General features: G+C 44.3%; 2 protein-coding genes across 3 annotated transcripts in view; one reads left to right on the top strand and one right to left on the bottom strand.

Annotated features, from left to right (window-relative positions):
* Positions 1–3,666, top strand: part of ABCC3 (ATP binding cassette subfamily C member 3) — a 50,437-nt gene extending 46,771 nt beyond the window's left edge. Inside the window, exons 28-31 of the mRNA XM_063352287.1 lie at positions 97–255; positions 613–779; positions 1,803–1,997; positions 2,699–3,666. Coding sequence (XP_063208357.1) covers positions 97–255; positions 613–779; positions 1,803–1,997; positions 2,699–2,807 — 630 coding nt within the window. The 3' untranslated portion in view covers positions 2,808–3,666. The remainder of the gene's footprint in view (positions 1–96; positions 256–612; positions 780–1,802; positions 1,998–2,698) is intronic.
* Positions 3,667–3,896: 230 nt separating this feature from the next.
* ANKRD40 (ankyrin repeat domain 40) lies at positions 3,897–13,620 on the bottom strand. 2 transcript variants are annotated; one of them, XM_063352360.1, is made up of 6 exons: positions 13,106–13,620; positions 10,229–10,377; positions 8,706–9,161; positions 7,652–7,833; positions 6,299–6,352; positions 3,897–4,595 (listed from the first exon to the last, which is right to left on the bottom strand). In XM_063352360.1, the coding sequence occupies exons 1-6, from the start codon at positions 13,288–13,290 to the stop codon at positions 4,593–4,595; spliced, it is 1,029 nt and encodes a 342-aa protein (XP_063208430.1). In that variant the 5' UTR covers positions 13,291–13,620; the 3' UTR covers positions 3,897–4,592. The 2 variants fall into 2 exon arrangements, with proteins under 2 accessions (XP_063208430.1, XP_063208429.1); XM_063352359.1 differs by having other exon boundaries at positions 3,897–6,352.
* Between the last annotated feature and the right edge of the window lie 630 nt (positions 13,621–14,250).

Below are 14,250 nucleotides of genomic sequence, written 5' to 3'. Positions count from 1 at the left end.
AGAGGAATCTTGGAGCTTTGGGTTGGTTTTTTTTTTGTTGCGTTTTGTTTTGGTTTTAACTATGTGCTTTGTTGTTAAACCTGTAATTTGTTGTAGATTGGAATTGTTGGCAGAACCGGAGCAGGGAAGTCCTCCATGACACTCTGTCTCTTTAGGATCCTGGAAGCTGTAAAAGGGGAAATTAAAATCGACGGTGTGAAAATTTCAGAGATTGGTCTCCATGACCTTCGATCGAGGCTAACAATTATTCCTCAGGTACTGTTCCTGTGTATCACAGTAAAGGAAGGATCTCTAACAGCTTAGCAAACCATAAATAATGGTTTATCCACAGAGGAAAATGCTTTGTTACACCCAGAAAATTGTTTCAGGAAACCAAATGATTTATACTTTAAGTGGTCCTGTCCTGCCGCCTGATAAACAGGATTTAGGATAAACCATCTTTACAGTTGGAACTTGAGTTTTAAGTGTGTATAACATAATGTATTTCCAGAGCGGACGGGACTGGGAGGTGGCCTACCTGCAATGCAATGGAGACTTCAAAGCAGTAGTTTGTAATATCTGTACTTAAAACAGCTAAAGCACTTGTCTAATGAAAGTTGGTTTTATATCCAGGATCCTGTTCTCTTTTCTGGAACATTGAGGATGAACCTGGATCCATTTAATAAGTATTCAGATGAAGAAATATGGAAGGCTCTTGAACTGTCTCATTTGAAGAGGTTTGTCAGCAGTCAGCCATCCATGTTGGACTATGAATGCTCAGAAGGTGGAGAAAATCTGAGGTAAGGAATGCTTGGACTAGAAACAAACCCCGAGCTTTCATTCAGCCCTAACAGCGAGTAACACCTCCGCACAGGTTTACGCTGTAGCCTGTTGAGTCTGAAATGATTTAGCGCCTATTCCTGTTTCAAGAAAACCACTAAGGCTCAAACTGTTTGCCTGCTCTTCTGCCTCTGCCATGAATGATCTGATGATCCTTTGCTGCTGGGAGGGATTTCTCCCAAACCAAAGTCCTGTCTTACCAGTAAAGAAAGAAGTCTCAGGATGACAGGGTGTTAGGAATAGGCAGTCCCTTAAACATGGGTGGGTAGGAAGGGAAATGCCATTGTAGCACATATAATTGCTGCGCCCAATAAGAGTCCTCTGCCTAAAAAAAAACCACTTTAGCAGTGTTTGTTTTCCTTTATTATTTGGAAGACTCATAAGACACAAATGGGGATGATAAAATGCCATGCTTTGGTACGCTGCGTTGGCTCCTGAGACTGGTGTAACCAGATGATGCATGGGATGATGTTCAGCTCTGTCCTCATCCCGCAGGGACGCTCAGAGGCTGTGTCTGGGGGCGTTTGTAGCACGGGAGGAAGCGTGGGCTGCCCGGGTAGCGGGGGGTTTTTTGATGCTAGAAAGGACTTACAGACTCACAACACTTTTTTTTTTTTTTTTTTTTTTTTGAAGTTTGCATATGCTCGGTGTTGTTACAACTGTGTGTGTGTTTGAAAGCTCGGGCAGCAGCATTGTAATCATGCGTTTCCCTGGCTTTTGTCACAGCGATAGAAAGGTGGCATTTGGTGGCTTGGTCAGTACTGGGTTGGGGCAGTAAGTGAACACACACGCTACAACTACCTGGGTAATGCCGCAATGTGTGTTAGCGCCGCGGCTGGCAGACCAGGCTGCTTGCTAAATACTATATATTTTGCTCGGTAACCGTACCGGGTGAGTAACCCGCTGTAGCGCGAGGGATTCTGAGCGGTGGAGAGCTGAGGGCAGCGGGGCCTCGTTTGTGAACGCCCCGTCTCTGTTCGCAGCGTGGGCCAAAGACAGCTCGTCTGCCTGGCGAGAGCACTGCTTCGCAAGACGCGGATCTTGATCCTCGACGAAGCAACGGCAGCGATCGATCTCGAGACGGATGATCTTATCCAGATGACGATTAGGACCCAGTTTGAAGACTGCACGGTGCTGACAATAGCGCACAGGCTGAACACAATTATGGATTACACAAGGTAAAAATCTCTAAATGGTGCGTGGCAGGGGGTGCTCCCCGGTTTACCGGGGATGTGGAGAGCCCTGATAAGGGTCTGCTTTGTCTCTAGACAGACACGCTGATGCTCTCGTCAGGTAGTATGTAAGCAATGATGTTTAAGCCATATAATCCTTGAATATCCAGACTCGACTTTGCTTCTGTTGGCGTCAGAAACAGGTTCTGTGCTCGCTAACCAGAGCTGCGCGGGGACGCTGCCCAGCTGCATTAACAGCACTGTCCGCAGGCTTATGCAGCCTTTCTTAACTAGCAGCTGCTGCAACTTTTTCATTAACATCATGCCCTATTAATTACTTTAAATTATATTACTATTTACTAAAATATATTACTAAATTACTATTACTAAGCTTTTATCTCCTTGGCTTTCCGGTACTATATTTTCGATACAGAACTACCAGTATGACACACAGGGGGGGTTTTGCTGTGTTTTATTTTCCCCTTATTACCCCTGGGAGATAGTGACTGTCCTGTACCTTTTAAAATCAAACTCAGGGAGAATGTTTATCATCTGTTGTGTTTCAATGTGTGAAAATAATTGAGCGAAACAAAGGCAAGGCAAAGATTGGAGCAGTTTTGCTTTGTGATTAAAAAGGGGTATCGCGTTTCTTGCGAGGAATTCTCTGACGTATCTTCCCTCCCGCCACCACCTTTTGTTTTGCGCAGGGTTCTTGTTCTAGACAACGGAACCATAGCTGAATTCGATACACCTGCAAGCCTTATAGCATCAAAGGGTATTTTCTACAGTATGGCCAAAGATGCTGGACTAGCATGAGAAGATGACCCCCTTGGGGGGGTTTGGTTTGGTTTTGTTTTTTTTTTAATATTACTGACTTGCCACAAAAGTGACTTGTGAATGTACTGTAATTTACAGAACAGTTTTTGTAGTAGACTAAATTTGTGATATGTGAACAAAGTATTTTACAATTATAAGGACCAGAAAGTTAATTTTATATTTTTAAATATTTTCTATACACATAAAGTATTTTATTATATGCCTTTTTTTTCCCAAAGAATGACAAACATCCTGCCAAGAAAAAACGTATGTATCGCAGGGCAATAAGTACCGTATTCAGGTTTATAATTAGTAAATTATATTAATGGTACAACATACACCTGTTTTGTGTGTTTTCTGCATAAGGATTCATTGGGTTTGAAGTGGAAAGACAGGCCCGGTTAAGCAGTGACTCAGCTGAAAAATAGTGAAATAAAGTGTAATCTCCAAGTGGTGCCGACCTGCTCCTTTCAGTGTTTCCCCCAGGACAGGGCAAGGCAGCTGAATGCCACGGCTCCAGGGCTGGGAGCCATCCCGGCTCCGCTGGTCTCCCTGCCCAGGGCAACTTTGGCACTATAAAATTCCTCTTCAGCATAAGAATAAACTAAACCTACAGATGGCTTAATAGAAATCATTAACTACACCATTTCTATCAGTTTAGCAGACTCCACATAAGCCTGCAGGGACAGGATTGGCACAGAAGTATTAGAATTTTGCCGTCTCTCTCTTAGGTATGAAGTCACTGTGAGTAAGTCTCCACTTAAGCTGAACGCACATGCTGACCAGATGTGTATATAATTTATCACGTTCAACACTTCAAATAAATAGTGTGTGATTTGTTTTGCAGAAATAAGTATCTACCTCATTATTGATAACTAAGCCTGCTCAGATAAAGGGAGGAGCGTGTGTAAACAATATTTGCTGCTAGAATCTGATAGAACGTCTTTTGCTTTAGTTGTTCACTTCCTCCACCAAGCGCTCCGGAAATCTAACCGGCCAGAAAACGTTCCTATGTTTTTCTATGAGTAAAGTTCAGAAAAACTTTGTGAAGACAAAAATAATCATTTATTAATTCTTACAAATGATACTTCTTAAATAGAAACGAGAATCTGCAGCTGAGCATTCATTTGACGTTAACATTTCATATAGCAGGGCGCAAAGTAATGAATTACTTATCATACGCAGTAATGTCATGATTATACACTGATCAGATTGTTAGCTGTGTTAACAGTATCTTCTATGTATAAACTGCACAAGGTATAAAAATACTCCTCGGAATGCAGGCAGCGACCAGCATCTGTGCAAGGTAATCGGTGTAACGAAGTCGTCAGCCCGACAGCGGAGCTTTCCTCCCGCAGGTCTGAGTGGGTAATCCCGGTGCCCGCAGGGATTGTGCTGGCGGTGAGACAGCCCATCCTAAACCCCACCTCTCCGTGTGCCAGGGAGCGCGAGATGAGGAACAGGTTTGTTAGTCCTTTATACAGAAGTTAATACACCACCAGCAATTTGGTATAAAAATAGGTATTGCCAATGACGCAGACCACGTTTGACCTCCAGCGCTTTTCAGAAGAGGGTATTTTGTTGTGACAAAAATGCTCTACTACTAGCCGTAGGAGACTGAGCTGCAGTGTTGTTAATGGGCACACAGGAAATTTGGGTGTTTGCATGGATCTGCGCCTCCAGGTGAACACTGGACATCCGAGTACAAGGCAGAGTGGGAGAGGGCTCCCTCTTGTGTGCTCAGTCACTCCTGCTGAAGCTGCTTCCCTTTGCTCAAAGCACTAGTCACTGGATGAGAGAGAGAGAGCAGGCGTAAATTTGGGACCAGTTCCCGTTGTACGAGCTGTAGTACAGGCGACTGCTCTGACCGCAGGGGAAGCGTGAACTTCGCTACCCGCCGCAGCCTCCGAGGAAGGCCACGGGGCTGCGGTGGAGCCCCAATGCCGCGCAGGGGAAGGCATCCGGAGCGGCAAGAGCTCACCATGTCCTCGCCTCAGCGTTGTCTCCAGCTAGTTTGGGTGCTCCCTGCTCAGCGCTGCTGCTATGGAGCCCGTCTACGGGGCCGCGCGCCCTGCGCAGCTAACTGGGGCCGGGAAGCCTTAGACAAGAAGGCACTCCAACCCTCTGGCTGCTCTAGCTTCCAAAGAAACTGGGGGGAAGACGAAGAAACAGAGGGAAATTCGGTCCCGTTTGGTATGTTCTGTTTGCCTGTTACATCTCGTACTTTAGTTTCTTCATCTAATTCATAGCACGCACTTCTACAGTTGGGCTACCAGAATAGAACTCGGCCTCAAATGCAAATGAATGAGTAAATACTAAAATCCTAAAAAATCAGATAAAATCCGGCTCTTAAATACTTTTCACTTTATTTATTCCACAATTTCATAGCAAAGTAATCTAATTCTGACTTTTAAGTAACAGGAAGAACGATTTTTTTTTTTTTCAGTAAACAACATGGGTAATCACAAGTCATCGGGGGAAAAAAAAATAAAATACATTGCATAGGAACATAAAGATTTAATATCGGCCCAGAAAAGCCTGGGTTTTTCACTAGTTTCTTTTTACACAGGCAACTTTAAAGGTTCAAGAGGCGATTTTTCTCAGGAATGTAGAAGTAAAAGGAAAATAAAATTACAAAATTACAGTTTTTGTGCTTTTAAAAGGGGAAATTAAAGCAGCATTGGAGAACTGTTGTCGATACAGTAACAAAAATAGTATTTTAAATTGCATATGTCAATACTATATATTGACAGACAACAATAAAAGGGATTTTGGCTGAAAGCATACTTATGATTTGGATAATTACTATCACTTCTTATTTTCAACCTGAGAAATAGGGAAAAGTGTAAACAGGGATTAAGAAATCACAGGTAGTAAGTCACTTGACAGTATTCAAACTAGACATAGTTTTGTGCTTCTTCCACAAATTTTAACCCTTCTGGTTTTTTTCCTTCTAAATAAGATATGACTGAAAATACACGATCTAAAAAGTGAAGGTTAATGGTAATGGACTCAGTACAAATATTAAATGGGTTTCATGGCAGGTTCTTTAGCTTGAGTACCTCTGCTATTTTATAGCAAAACAATTTATTAGAACAGTTTAAGGTAAGACTTTCCCTGAGAGCTGCTAACTCTGCAGTATTTCAAGATTATCTTTTTGTAAGGAAAAGTGTTTCATTAACAGATACTTCTACCAATAATTCCTTTGCATTACGCTACTTTCACATCAGACTCATTACTCTTAGATTAACTAGAGGCTGTAACTCTGCATAACAACTTTAGTTTATTTCAAGGTTAACAAAATAGATTATTTTTTTTTTTACATCATTAGCCCTTACAGTACTGCATTTCAAACGTAATTTTAAAATGAGAGATACAAATATTTTGTTTTATTCTTTCAACAATTAATATGTAAGTTCTGATGCCTTCTTGTTATAACCACTCCGATCAGAAAGTGTTGGGACTCTGAAAAGTAAGTTTTTCTCGCTTACTGTTAGAACAAGCTCCAGTTCTTGGAAATCCTGTAGCCTCGCGACATCTTTGTCCTTGAAATAAACACAATAAGTTGTTAGGTGATAAACCGTCTGTTCACTTTCGCAGAGGCAAGTTTAAAATAATAGGCTCATGCTAACACAAGGTATGTATTTGTCTATAAATACAACAATTCTTTACAGTAAACTGGAAAGCAGACATCCTGTTGCATATTATATTTATTCTGGGATCCTATTCAGCTACTCGCTGAAGTCTATTTTTAGAAGGAATGCAACACTGGTGGTGAGCGAAAGCGATTAGTGGAATTACACTTGTCAAGATCCACTGCATGCCACCCCCAACTCCTCTTTTTGTTTTCCCCCCTGGGTAATTCGTAGAAGCTCGTGAATCGATTCTTGCATCTGCCCAAGAGGGTCCCGTGTGCAGGTTCCTCTGGAGCGGCCCCACCGCGGAGTGGCCTCGGCAGGGTCTGCAGAGAGCAGTGGGAGTCACCTTGCCCCGGTACGGGCTCGCGCCCGGGGCCCCTCGGCAGCAGCACTCTGCCGCCACACAGCATTAAAGAGAATTAGCTTTGTACCACCTCAAGGAACAGTAAGTGTCCCGCAGTCCTACCCAGAGAGCCTGAAGTAATTAGAGCTGGAAATAAAACCGGTCCTTTCAACAGCAACCTAAGCTGGCAAGTGACAGAGTTGGTTACGCTTTGTTGGGTTTTTTCCCCCCACTTCCTGACTAACCACGAATAAGTCATCTTATCGTCAGGGAAGATGCAGTACAGTGAAATCTATTAATCTAGTACTAATCAGATTAGCTCCATGACTGACGCCAACAATGCTCTAGAGCGGTTTGAGAGCGACAGAAAGGTCAGCGATGAATCAGTAAAAGAGGTCAGCAGGTCCCTTTCCTCTTTGCGGCACAGGCAAATGTCACCAAAGTGAAAAGACAGTGAGATTCGGAGACCCACACTCACAATTGTTCTGAAACACCTTTCTGTGTTTGGAAGGGACCGCGTACAGCCCTTACTGAACTGGCAGAGCGCCGCTGAGCACTGCAGGCCTTCGAAACCCAGGTCACAGTGGTGTGGTGTTGCACTGAATATAAGCATGTAGCAGAGAAATCCAGATGTTAATTGGGTTCAACACCAAATATTTATGAAAGGAAACAATCAAGAAACTTGAGAACCTTTTTACTAAAAAAGACAACAAACAACTGGTGAGTGCTGGAAGTTGAAGGGAGGTTTTTTTGTTTTGGTTGGGTTTATTTTGCAACATGGGCCTATGCAGGTGACCAACAAATTATTCCTTTTTAACGGTAACCTAAAAATCTTACTGCATTTCAAAATTTAGAGTTCTTACCTTTCTTAACATTGTATTTGGTAATTTTCTGATCTTCTGTACATGCTCAGGGTTAACACCCAGCTCACGGCAACTCACTCGGAGCAGTTCCTTATAGGTCAGTTCTTGTCTGTCCAGTTCAATTTCAATGAAGTCATTTTCTCTAAGATTAGGGTTTTGAATTCTAACTTTAAGCACCAGTTCTATTAGAAACAAAAAGGTACGTTAATAGGCAGATGTATAAAGGAATCGGAAAACATGGCTCTATACTAACTTCCAAATATTTCTATGTTCTATTGACCTTGTTTGTATCATTTGTAACAACAGAAGAATGCTGAGAAAGCAAACAACTGGACTTGTGTGACCACAATTTTCATTAGATTTGCTTTCGTCAGCCTCTATGACAAAATCATTACAAATCCAATACAGTGTGTGTGTGTATGCATGTATGACCCTTTGCATGAATGCTCATCTTAACTGGATTTAAGCTATCTTAAAAGCAGGTTACACCAGTTATCGATTTCCTGAGCAATCCAAGATTGCTTTTATTGGTTTTTGATTCTTTTGGGCATCAGTTAACTTCTCATTGCTAATTCACGGCATGAGAACACCTGTTATTTCAAGACTGAAATTCTGAACTGAAAGCCCAGATTTCCCTCTTTGGGCAGGCACCATTTCCCCGCAGAAAGAGCGGATCATGTAATAGTTCAGCTCCAGACGCAGGCCTGCAGGCTAAGCCGTGCGAGGTTCTCCTGAGCTCACTGGCTGCACACACACTCTCTTTATTTGAGGCTTGGAGTATGCTATTTAGAGAATTCGATTACCCTGGGGTGTGTATGCTTTTATAGCACTTGAGACAAATAGCAAATGTTTTCATCAATATTTTAATAACAGTTCCAGCAGAAGCAGGAGATCTGCCTCTTTAATCCCTTTCAAATGTTTCCTGAATGCCTAAGCATGGGAACCTGAAAACCCCTCGCAGCGCTGTGAACGCACGTAACCCCCATCAGTCTGTTTTCACTGTCCACGATGACAGTAGTTCTAAGACAAAGCGAGGACAGACTTTCACCGTTACCTTGCATATTAAGTGGGAAAGCTCCTGTGAAGAAAACGGGCTGAAATGCCGGCACGGGCCCCGCGCAGGAGCCATTCTCTTGCGGAGGTACAGGCTGATTCGATCCAGCCGGCGAAGGGGGACCCCTGCTCCACGACACGGCTCCCTGGTAAAGGGGACCTCTCTGAAGGACAGGCGTCACGCCTGGTGGCAGCGATGGCACGTCACCCTTCCCAGCCGCCTCGGGAGCAGCAGTCCCGCGCTGTAACGCTGCACGTGGGCGAGCCTCCGCGTCCGGTAAGGAAGAAGAGTCGGTACCTTGCGGTTCCGAGTGTGAGAGACTCCCGTTCACAGAGGGATCTGGAATACTGCTGCTCATGGTGTTATAGACGTACGGGAAAGGTGGGTTAGCCAGGTAATTAGGGATGATGGGCAGATCTGAATCTTTCGTTAAGTCTGAGAGTTCATCATCTTCCACTGTAAAACCAAAGAAAACAACATTGTCCAAGACTGATTTGAGGGGGAAAAAGTATTGCTATTGCACTGGGGGGGCTTCTTTTTTCCCCCTTTTTTCTTTTTTTTAATAGGGAGGGAGTAGAGTGTTAGAAGCACCACAGGATAAAAAATGAATCAAGAAGCGCTACACCTTTTTTCTACAGTAAACAGAACTGTGCTCAGGTGTTGCAATACAGTAAACACCAAAGCAGAGGCTGATTCCAGTAATTCTGAGAGTGCCATTTCCTTCTAAACGCCGCAATGCTCTTGTTTTTTGGTTTGTTTTGTTTTAATCCGTAGCCGGCACGCTGTAACATGGTCTCTGGTGGTATAATGCTGTCGTCTTCATAATGTATAAGGCAGTGAAAAACAAAGGGTAATACGTTGTTCGATATTAAGGCAGGGGATAAAGGGAAAAGAACATGCAGTACTGGGGGAGCTGAAACATTACCAATTCAGCAGCTGGGAGACAATAATGAAAACAAAAACAGACAAGGGAATACAAAGGGGAGGGAGAGGTTGTTAATCGACCGCATTTCAAATTACTTATCACCTCTAGCAGCAAAGCCTGCTCTGCTCCAGCAGTTACAAAACACGATAAAAATGCTCTACCAATGTCCTTTAATGAGCTGTTTCTCTGGGCTGCTAATTTTCCATTTATTCAGCACAGTGTCTAAGCTCCACAGAACATCGGGAAAATGCTCATATAAAGGCTTCATACAAATTTGAGAGATTCTCTCCTGTTGTCCTGTTGAAAACAGGAAGCTGCATCTGTCACTGGTTTAGTCGCGGCATTTTTCAAACTACAGTTTTTCTAATTTCTCAGTGTTTAGAAAAAAAGTTTGGCTGGCTGGATATGGGATTTGTTGGTAACCCTCTTTTCTTAAACTTTGATTTCTTACCCAGCGAACGCTCTAGAAATCAAATCACAGTTATTACTGAAACCCGAATGCAGGATCTTCACATGCAAAATAAAGACTGGAATACAAGTTGAAACATAAACTGCCTTTTACTACAGATGACAAATATCGCATAGCCAATAGGTTTACCTCCCAACATCTTCCTTATCTCCCTCTTTGACGTTAACTGGGCCGGCCTCTCTCCTTTCTTGGTGAGGATCTCCTTGTCGGCGCCGGCGTGCAGCAGGTAAGCCACCACTGGAGCATGGTTCCGTTTACACGCCCAGTGCAAACAGGTCCTGCACATGGAAAATGCCAACATGGTTTGAAATCCTGAATTACGGCAGATCGATTTCCCCTCATTCTTGCTGCCTGTGAGAAGAACAAGACCTAATGCATGTCTTAACATAAAAAAGGTTTTAATTGCAATCTTCCTCGGTAACTGACACTGGTTCTGGAGCCTGCAGTGACACCTGCTGATGTAGTTTTCCCTTGCTCTAGTGCTTTTGATACCGCCTTACCATAGGAGTACTTTTAAAGTTCAAGATCTTTTCAATTTATCATTTATTAGGCTACTAACTTTTCTGGAAAAAGAAATATAAAAAGAAGGCTTGTGAATGCTATTTTAATCTTTGAAAGAGTAAGTTGTACGTAAAATACTTGTGCGTGTGTGTGTGTGTGTGTCAGCTAATAGGGATCCTTCCCTAGGATGCTATTTTTACTCTTTAATTAATGGTGTCAGCACAATGACTTGCACTTTCTGGAAAGTAATAATGTTTAAAATATTGTAAGCATAGTTTCTAAGCACAGTTCTTCGCCCAGTTGCTATTCGCTGCACCAGCAGTTCCCAGGCTTTGATCTGCAGGCAGCTAGTTTTCTGCAATCTGTAACTGATGCGCAGAACTAATCACTTTTCTATATTTTTAAATTATTCTTTGCAGTTGCTGACCTAGAGAGAGACATAGTAAAGAAACATCCTAAAAGCTACCGAGCTTATTTAGTGCTCAATATTAGGGACTTAGACTCACACATTATAATTCACTATACAGTCTTACCATTCTCCCCTATCCCAGGTTCTAGTGACATTTGATCTTTCTCTAGCTTTTATATTTTAATTTTCTAGCTCCAGCTGAAGGAAACTCTTCAGAAAAATAAACACACCTAACCCTTTTCCAAGTTTGTTTATTTATTTATACAGAATTAAATAAGCTAAAGCAGAGATAAATAATAAACTTACAAGGGAATAAAGTTTCAGTTGAAAGTCCAGCTCCAAAAAGTTTTTTCCACTTTGGCTTTTTGCTGGCAATATTGTAAAACCCTGTATTGTCTCTCCAAGGTTGAGCTGTGCATTTCAGCTAGAAAGTGTCATTTTTAAATGGGAGAGAATAATTTTGTCAGCAGAAAGTATTCCTGAATTTTTAACACCAAAGATGTCACAGAATCCGAGACAAGCTCCATGAAACTCAGACCAGGTTTCCTAAGTTTTTCTGTGCGGCATTTTCTGGAATTTTCACAAATATCTCCTTGTGAAATGAGTGTGAATGGCCTGCACGAGATCAGAAGTACCGCACTGCCAAGTCAAAAATTAGTTTGGACCAAAGCGGTGGGACAAAGCGCAGACAGTGTGGCCGTGTTTGCTTTGAGTACAAACCCTGCAGGTTTGGTTCGAAGAGAAGGTCCGGAAGCCTCAAAAGCATCGGCCTCATTTTGGGATCCATCCTGACCCTTCCCCGCGGTCTCACGGGAGAGGTGCCACCTACCCGCGGACCTGACACGCATCAAAATGCAAGTACTCAGCACCTCTAGCATCAGAGACGCTGAGAAACTCATTGGAGAAATTCAAATTCTACACGCAAACTTAAATAACAGCAAAGATCCATTTATTGCCACTGTTAAAAATGACCAGATCGTTATTTTTAAAAATTATATTTTATGACATTTTCTTTCATCAGTTCCAGTTTTAGATACAACCTCATTTTGATGAAAAGCACTAAAATAATCCAACCTCCTATGAATCAGTTATCTTCAATTTTTACAAGTTCTAATTTTAGTCACCACAATTTGAACCTCAAGATGCAAGTGTCCCACGCTTCTCAAAACTGCTGATTGAGCTTTTAGCTTTAAAAGTCTAGCTCTTTTCCTAATTTTATTCTTCTGTTTTTAATTACAACTTCAAGCACAATACAGCACAGTAAGTACAGGCTCAACTGAACTTAGGGAATGCCTGAGCATTCCCTGTAAATCCTGTTTCAAGTAACCTTTTTTGTGTGTGTTCATGCAGAGAGTCCCCCTTGTACAAGTGTCTATTACAGAAAAGTTTCAGGTTTAGTGTCGTCAGGTGGTATCTGAATGAAACATCAAAACCAAAGTGTTTATTTATATCCCTGAAACAGCCTGCACATTCCCTGCTTGAAAGGGAAAGTCATTTTCAAACCTGATTTAGGAGTTAATAAAAACCATTTCTGGTTAGACATGAACACGTGCTGGCAAGCCGAGGTTCGCATTTTGACTGCCCGTGCTGTCTCAGGCTGCCAGCACGCCCCTCCGAAAAAAAAAAAAAAAAAAAGGCAACATAAAGTAACAACATAGTGACCTGCAGAAGCTGCAAACAGCACAGGGCCCAAGCAGGAGGTGGGAAGCCTTTTTTGCAACAGTGGTTATCAGCTGCATCACCGTTTTCTCCTCTTTAGAATAGAGATATCCATCTGTCTATGTGTGTATCCCATCCCTGGAGGGGTTCAAGGCCAGGCTGGACGGGGTTTGGAGCAACCTGGGCTGGTGGGAGGTGTCCCTGCCCAGGGCAGGGGGTGGCGCTGGATGATCTTTAAGGTCCCTTCCAACTCAAACTATTCCGTGATTGTATGATCTACACAGAGGAGTACTTGACAGCAGATCGAGCTTTTCATTTCATTTTAAAGTCACACTGATTGGTCTTTCACGCGGAAGAGCGGACCCGCGGCAGCGCCAGCTCTGCCCCACCTGAGGAGGGATCCCCGGTGGCCCCGGCCGGCCGGGAGGGAGCCTTACCAGCCGTTGACTTCGTTCTGGGAGTTGAGGCTGACCCCCAGCTCCACCAGCCGCCGCACCTCCTCCGCGTCCCCCAGCGCCGCCGCCTCCCGCAGCCGCTCCTGCCGCTCCCGCTCGCCGCCCGCAGCCGACATCTCGCCGCCGCCACCGCCCCCGGCCGCCTCCAGCCCGGGGCGAGCCCTCATGGCCCGCGGACACCCCGGGGAAGGACCGGCGGGGAGAGCGGGGCGCCCGGTGTCACCCCCGCAGGGCTCCGGGCCGCGCTCCGCCGGGGGACTCTATTACAGGGGACAACCCGGGCCCGGGCATCGGGTTCCGGCTGGCGGGCGGCGGGTCCGCCCGGGCGCTCAGCGGGAACCGGCGGGTACCGGGGGCTCCCGGAGGCACCGGGGGGGTCCGACAGACAGGTAACGGCACAACGCACCACGTCTGCCGTCCGGGCGGCTGCTCCTGCACCTCCGGTGGTCCTGTCGAGGGCGTTCTCATCGTCTTTGAGCGTTCTCGGTGAAATCAATTAATCCCTGAAAAAAATGATAATAAAAAAAAAAAAATTAAAAAATCGACATCTGCCCGCAAATCAGCTGGAAAGATTACTCCTGTAATTTGCATTATTCCCTTTGAAAAGCTGGGTTTGGTTGTCGTGGGTTTGTCCTAAACCAAGTTAGGGGAGAGAGAAGAGCCAGTGGAAATTTCACAACTGTAAAAAGTCAAACTAATAATTTAAAACTCCTAGACGTTTTTATTCTAGCCTGCTCCACGTGCCCGTGCCGGCACTCTGGGGGGATCTGCACTGGTTTGGCCCCAGGGTACCCGTTTGCCTTCTTGCTGCAACTGGAGCAACGTTAAGGAGCGGGAACACGGACCAGTTCTGTCCCCGTTTTCCAAAGGAAACACCCCCCTCCCCCCCATCCCATCCCACCCCCAAAACCCAGACTGTGGGATACTGAGACTGAAAATTCGTATCACTTATGTTGCGTTGATTTCAATTACACTCTTCCAAGCGTTCCAGTGGGTCATTAAATCATCCTAAAATTGCAAAGCTTGAAAGAAGGCCGTGGTGCCTGGCAGTGGGCAATGGCGGCGTTATGGACACAGCTCCAAAGGGAAACTCCGCAGGGGTCGCTGGCGGCCGCATGAAGCCCTCC

This window comes from Chroicocephalus ridibundus, chromosome 14 (genome assembly GCF_963924245.1).
Source record: "Chroicocephalus ridibundus chromosome 14, bChrRid1.1, whole genome shotgun sequence".
NCBI lineage: Eukaryota > Metazoa > Chordata > Aves > Charadriiformes > Laridae > Chroicocephalus > Chroicocephalus ridibundus.
The sequence above is the reverse complement of the archived record's forward strand: the minus strand, read 5'-3'. Positions and strand labels throughout refer to the sequence as shown.

Bases quoted from the DNA above. Each gene is read 5' to 3' on its own strand.
- ANKRD40 (XM_063352359.1), bottom strand. From the start codon at position 13,290: ATGAGGGCTCGCCCCGGGCTGGAGGCGGCCGGGGGCGGTGGCGGCGGC. The intron at 9,162-10,228 runs GTAAACCTATTG...TTGGTTTTACAG, and splicing joins GATAAGGAAGATGTTGGGAG to TGGAAGATGATGAACTCTCA. The intron at 7,834-8,705 runs GTAACGGTGAAA...TGTTTCTAATAG, and splicing joins TTTCCCACTTAATATGCAAG to AACTGGTGCTTAAAGTTAGA.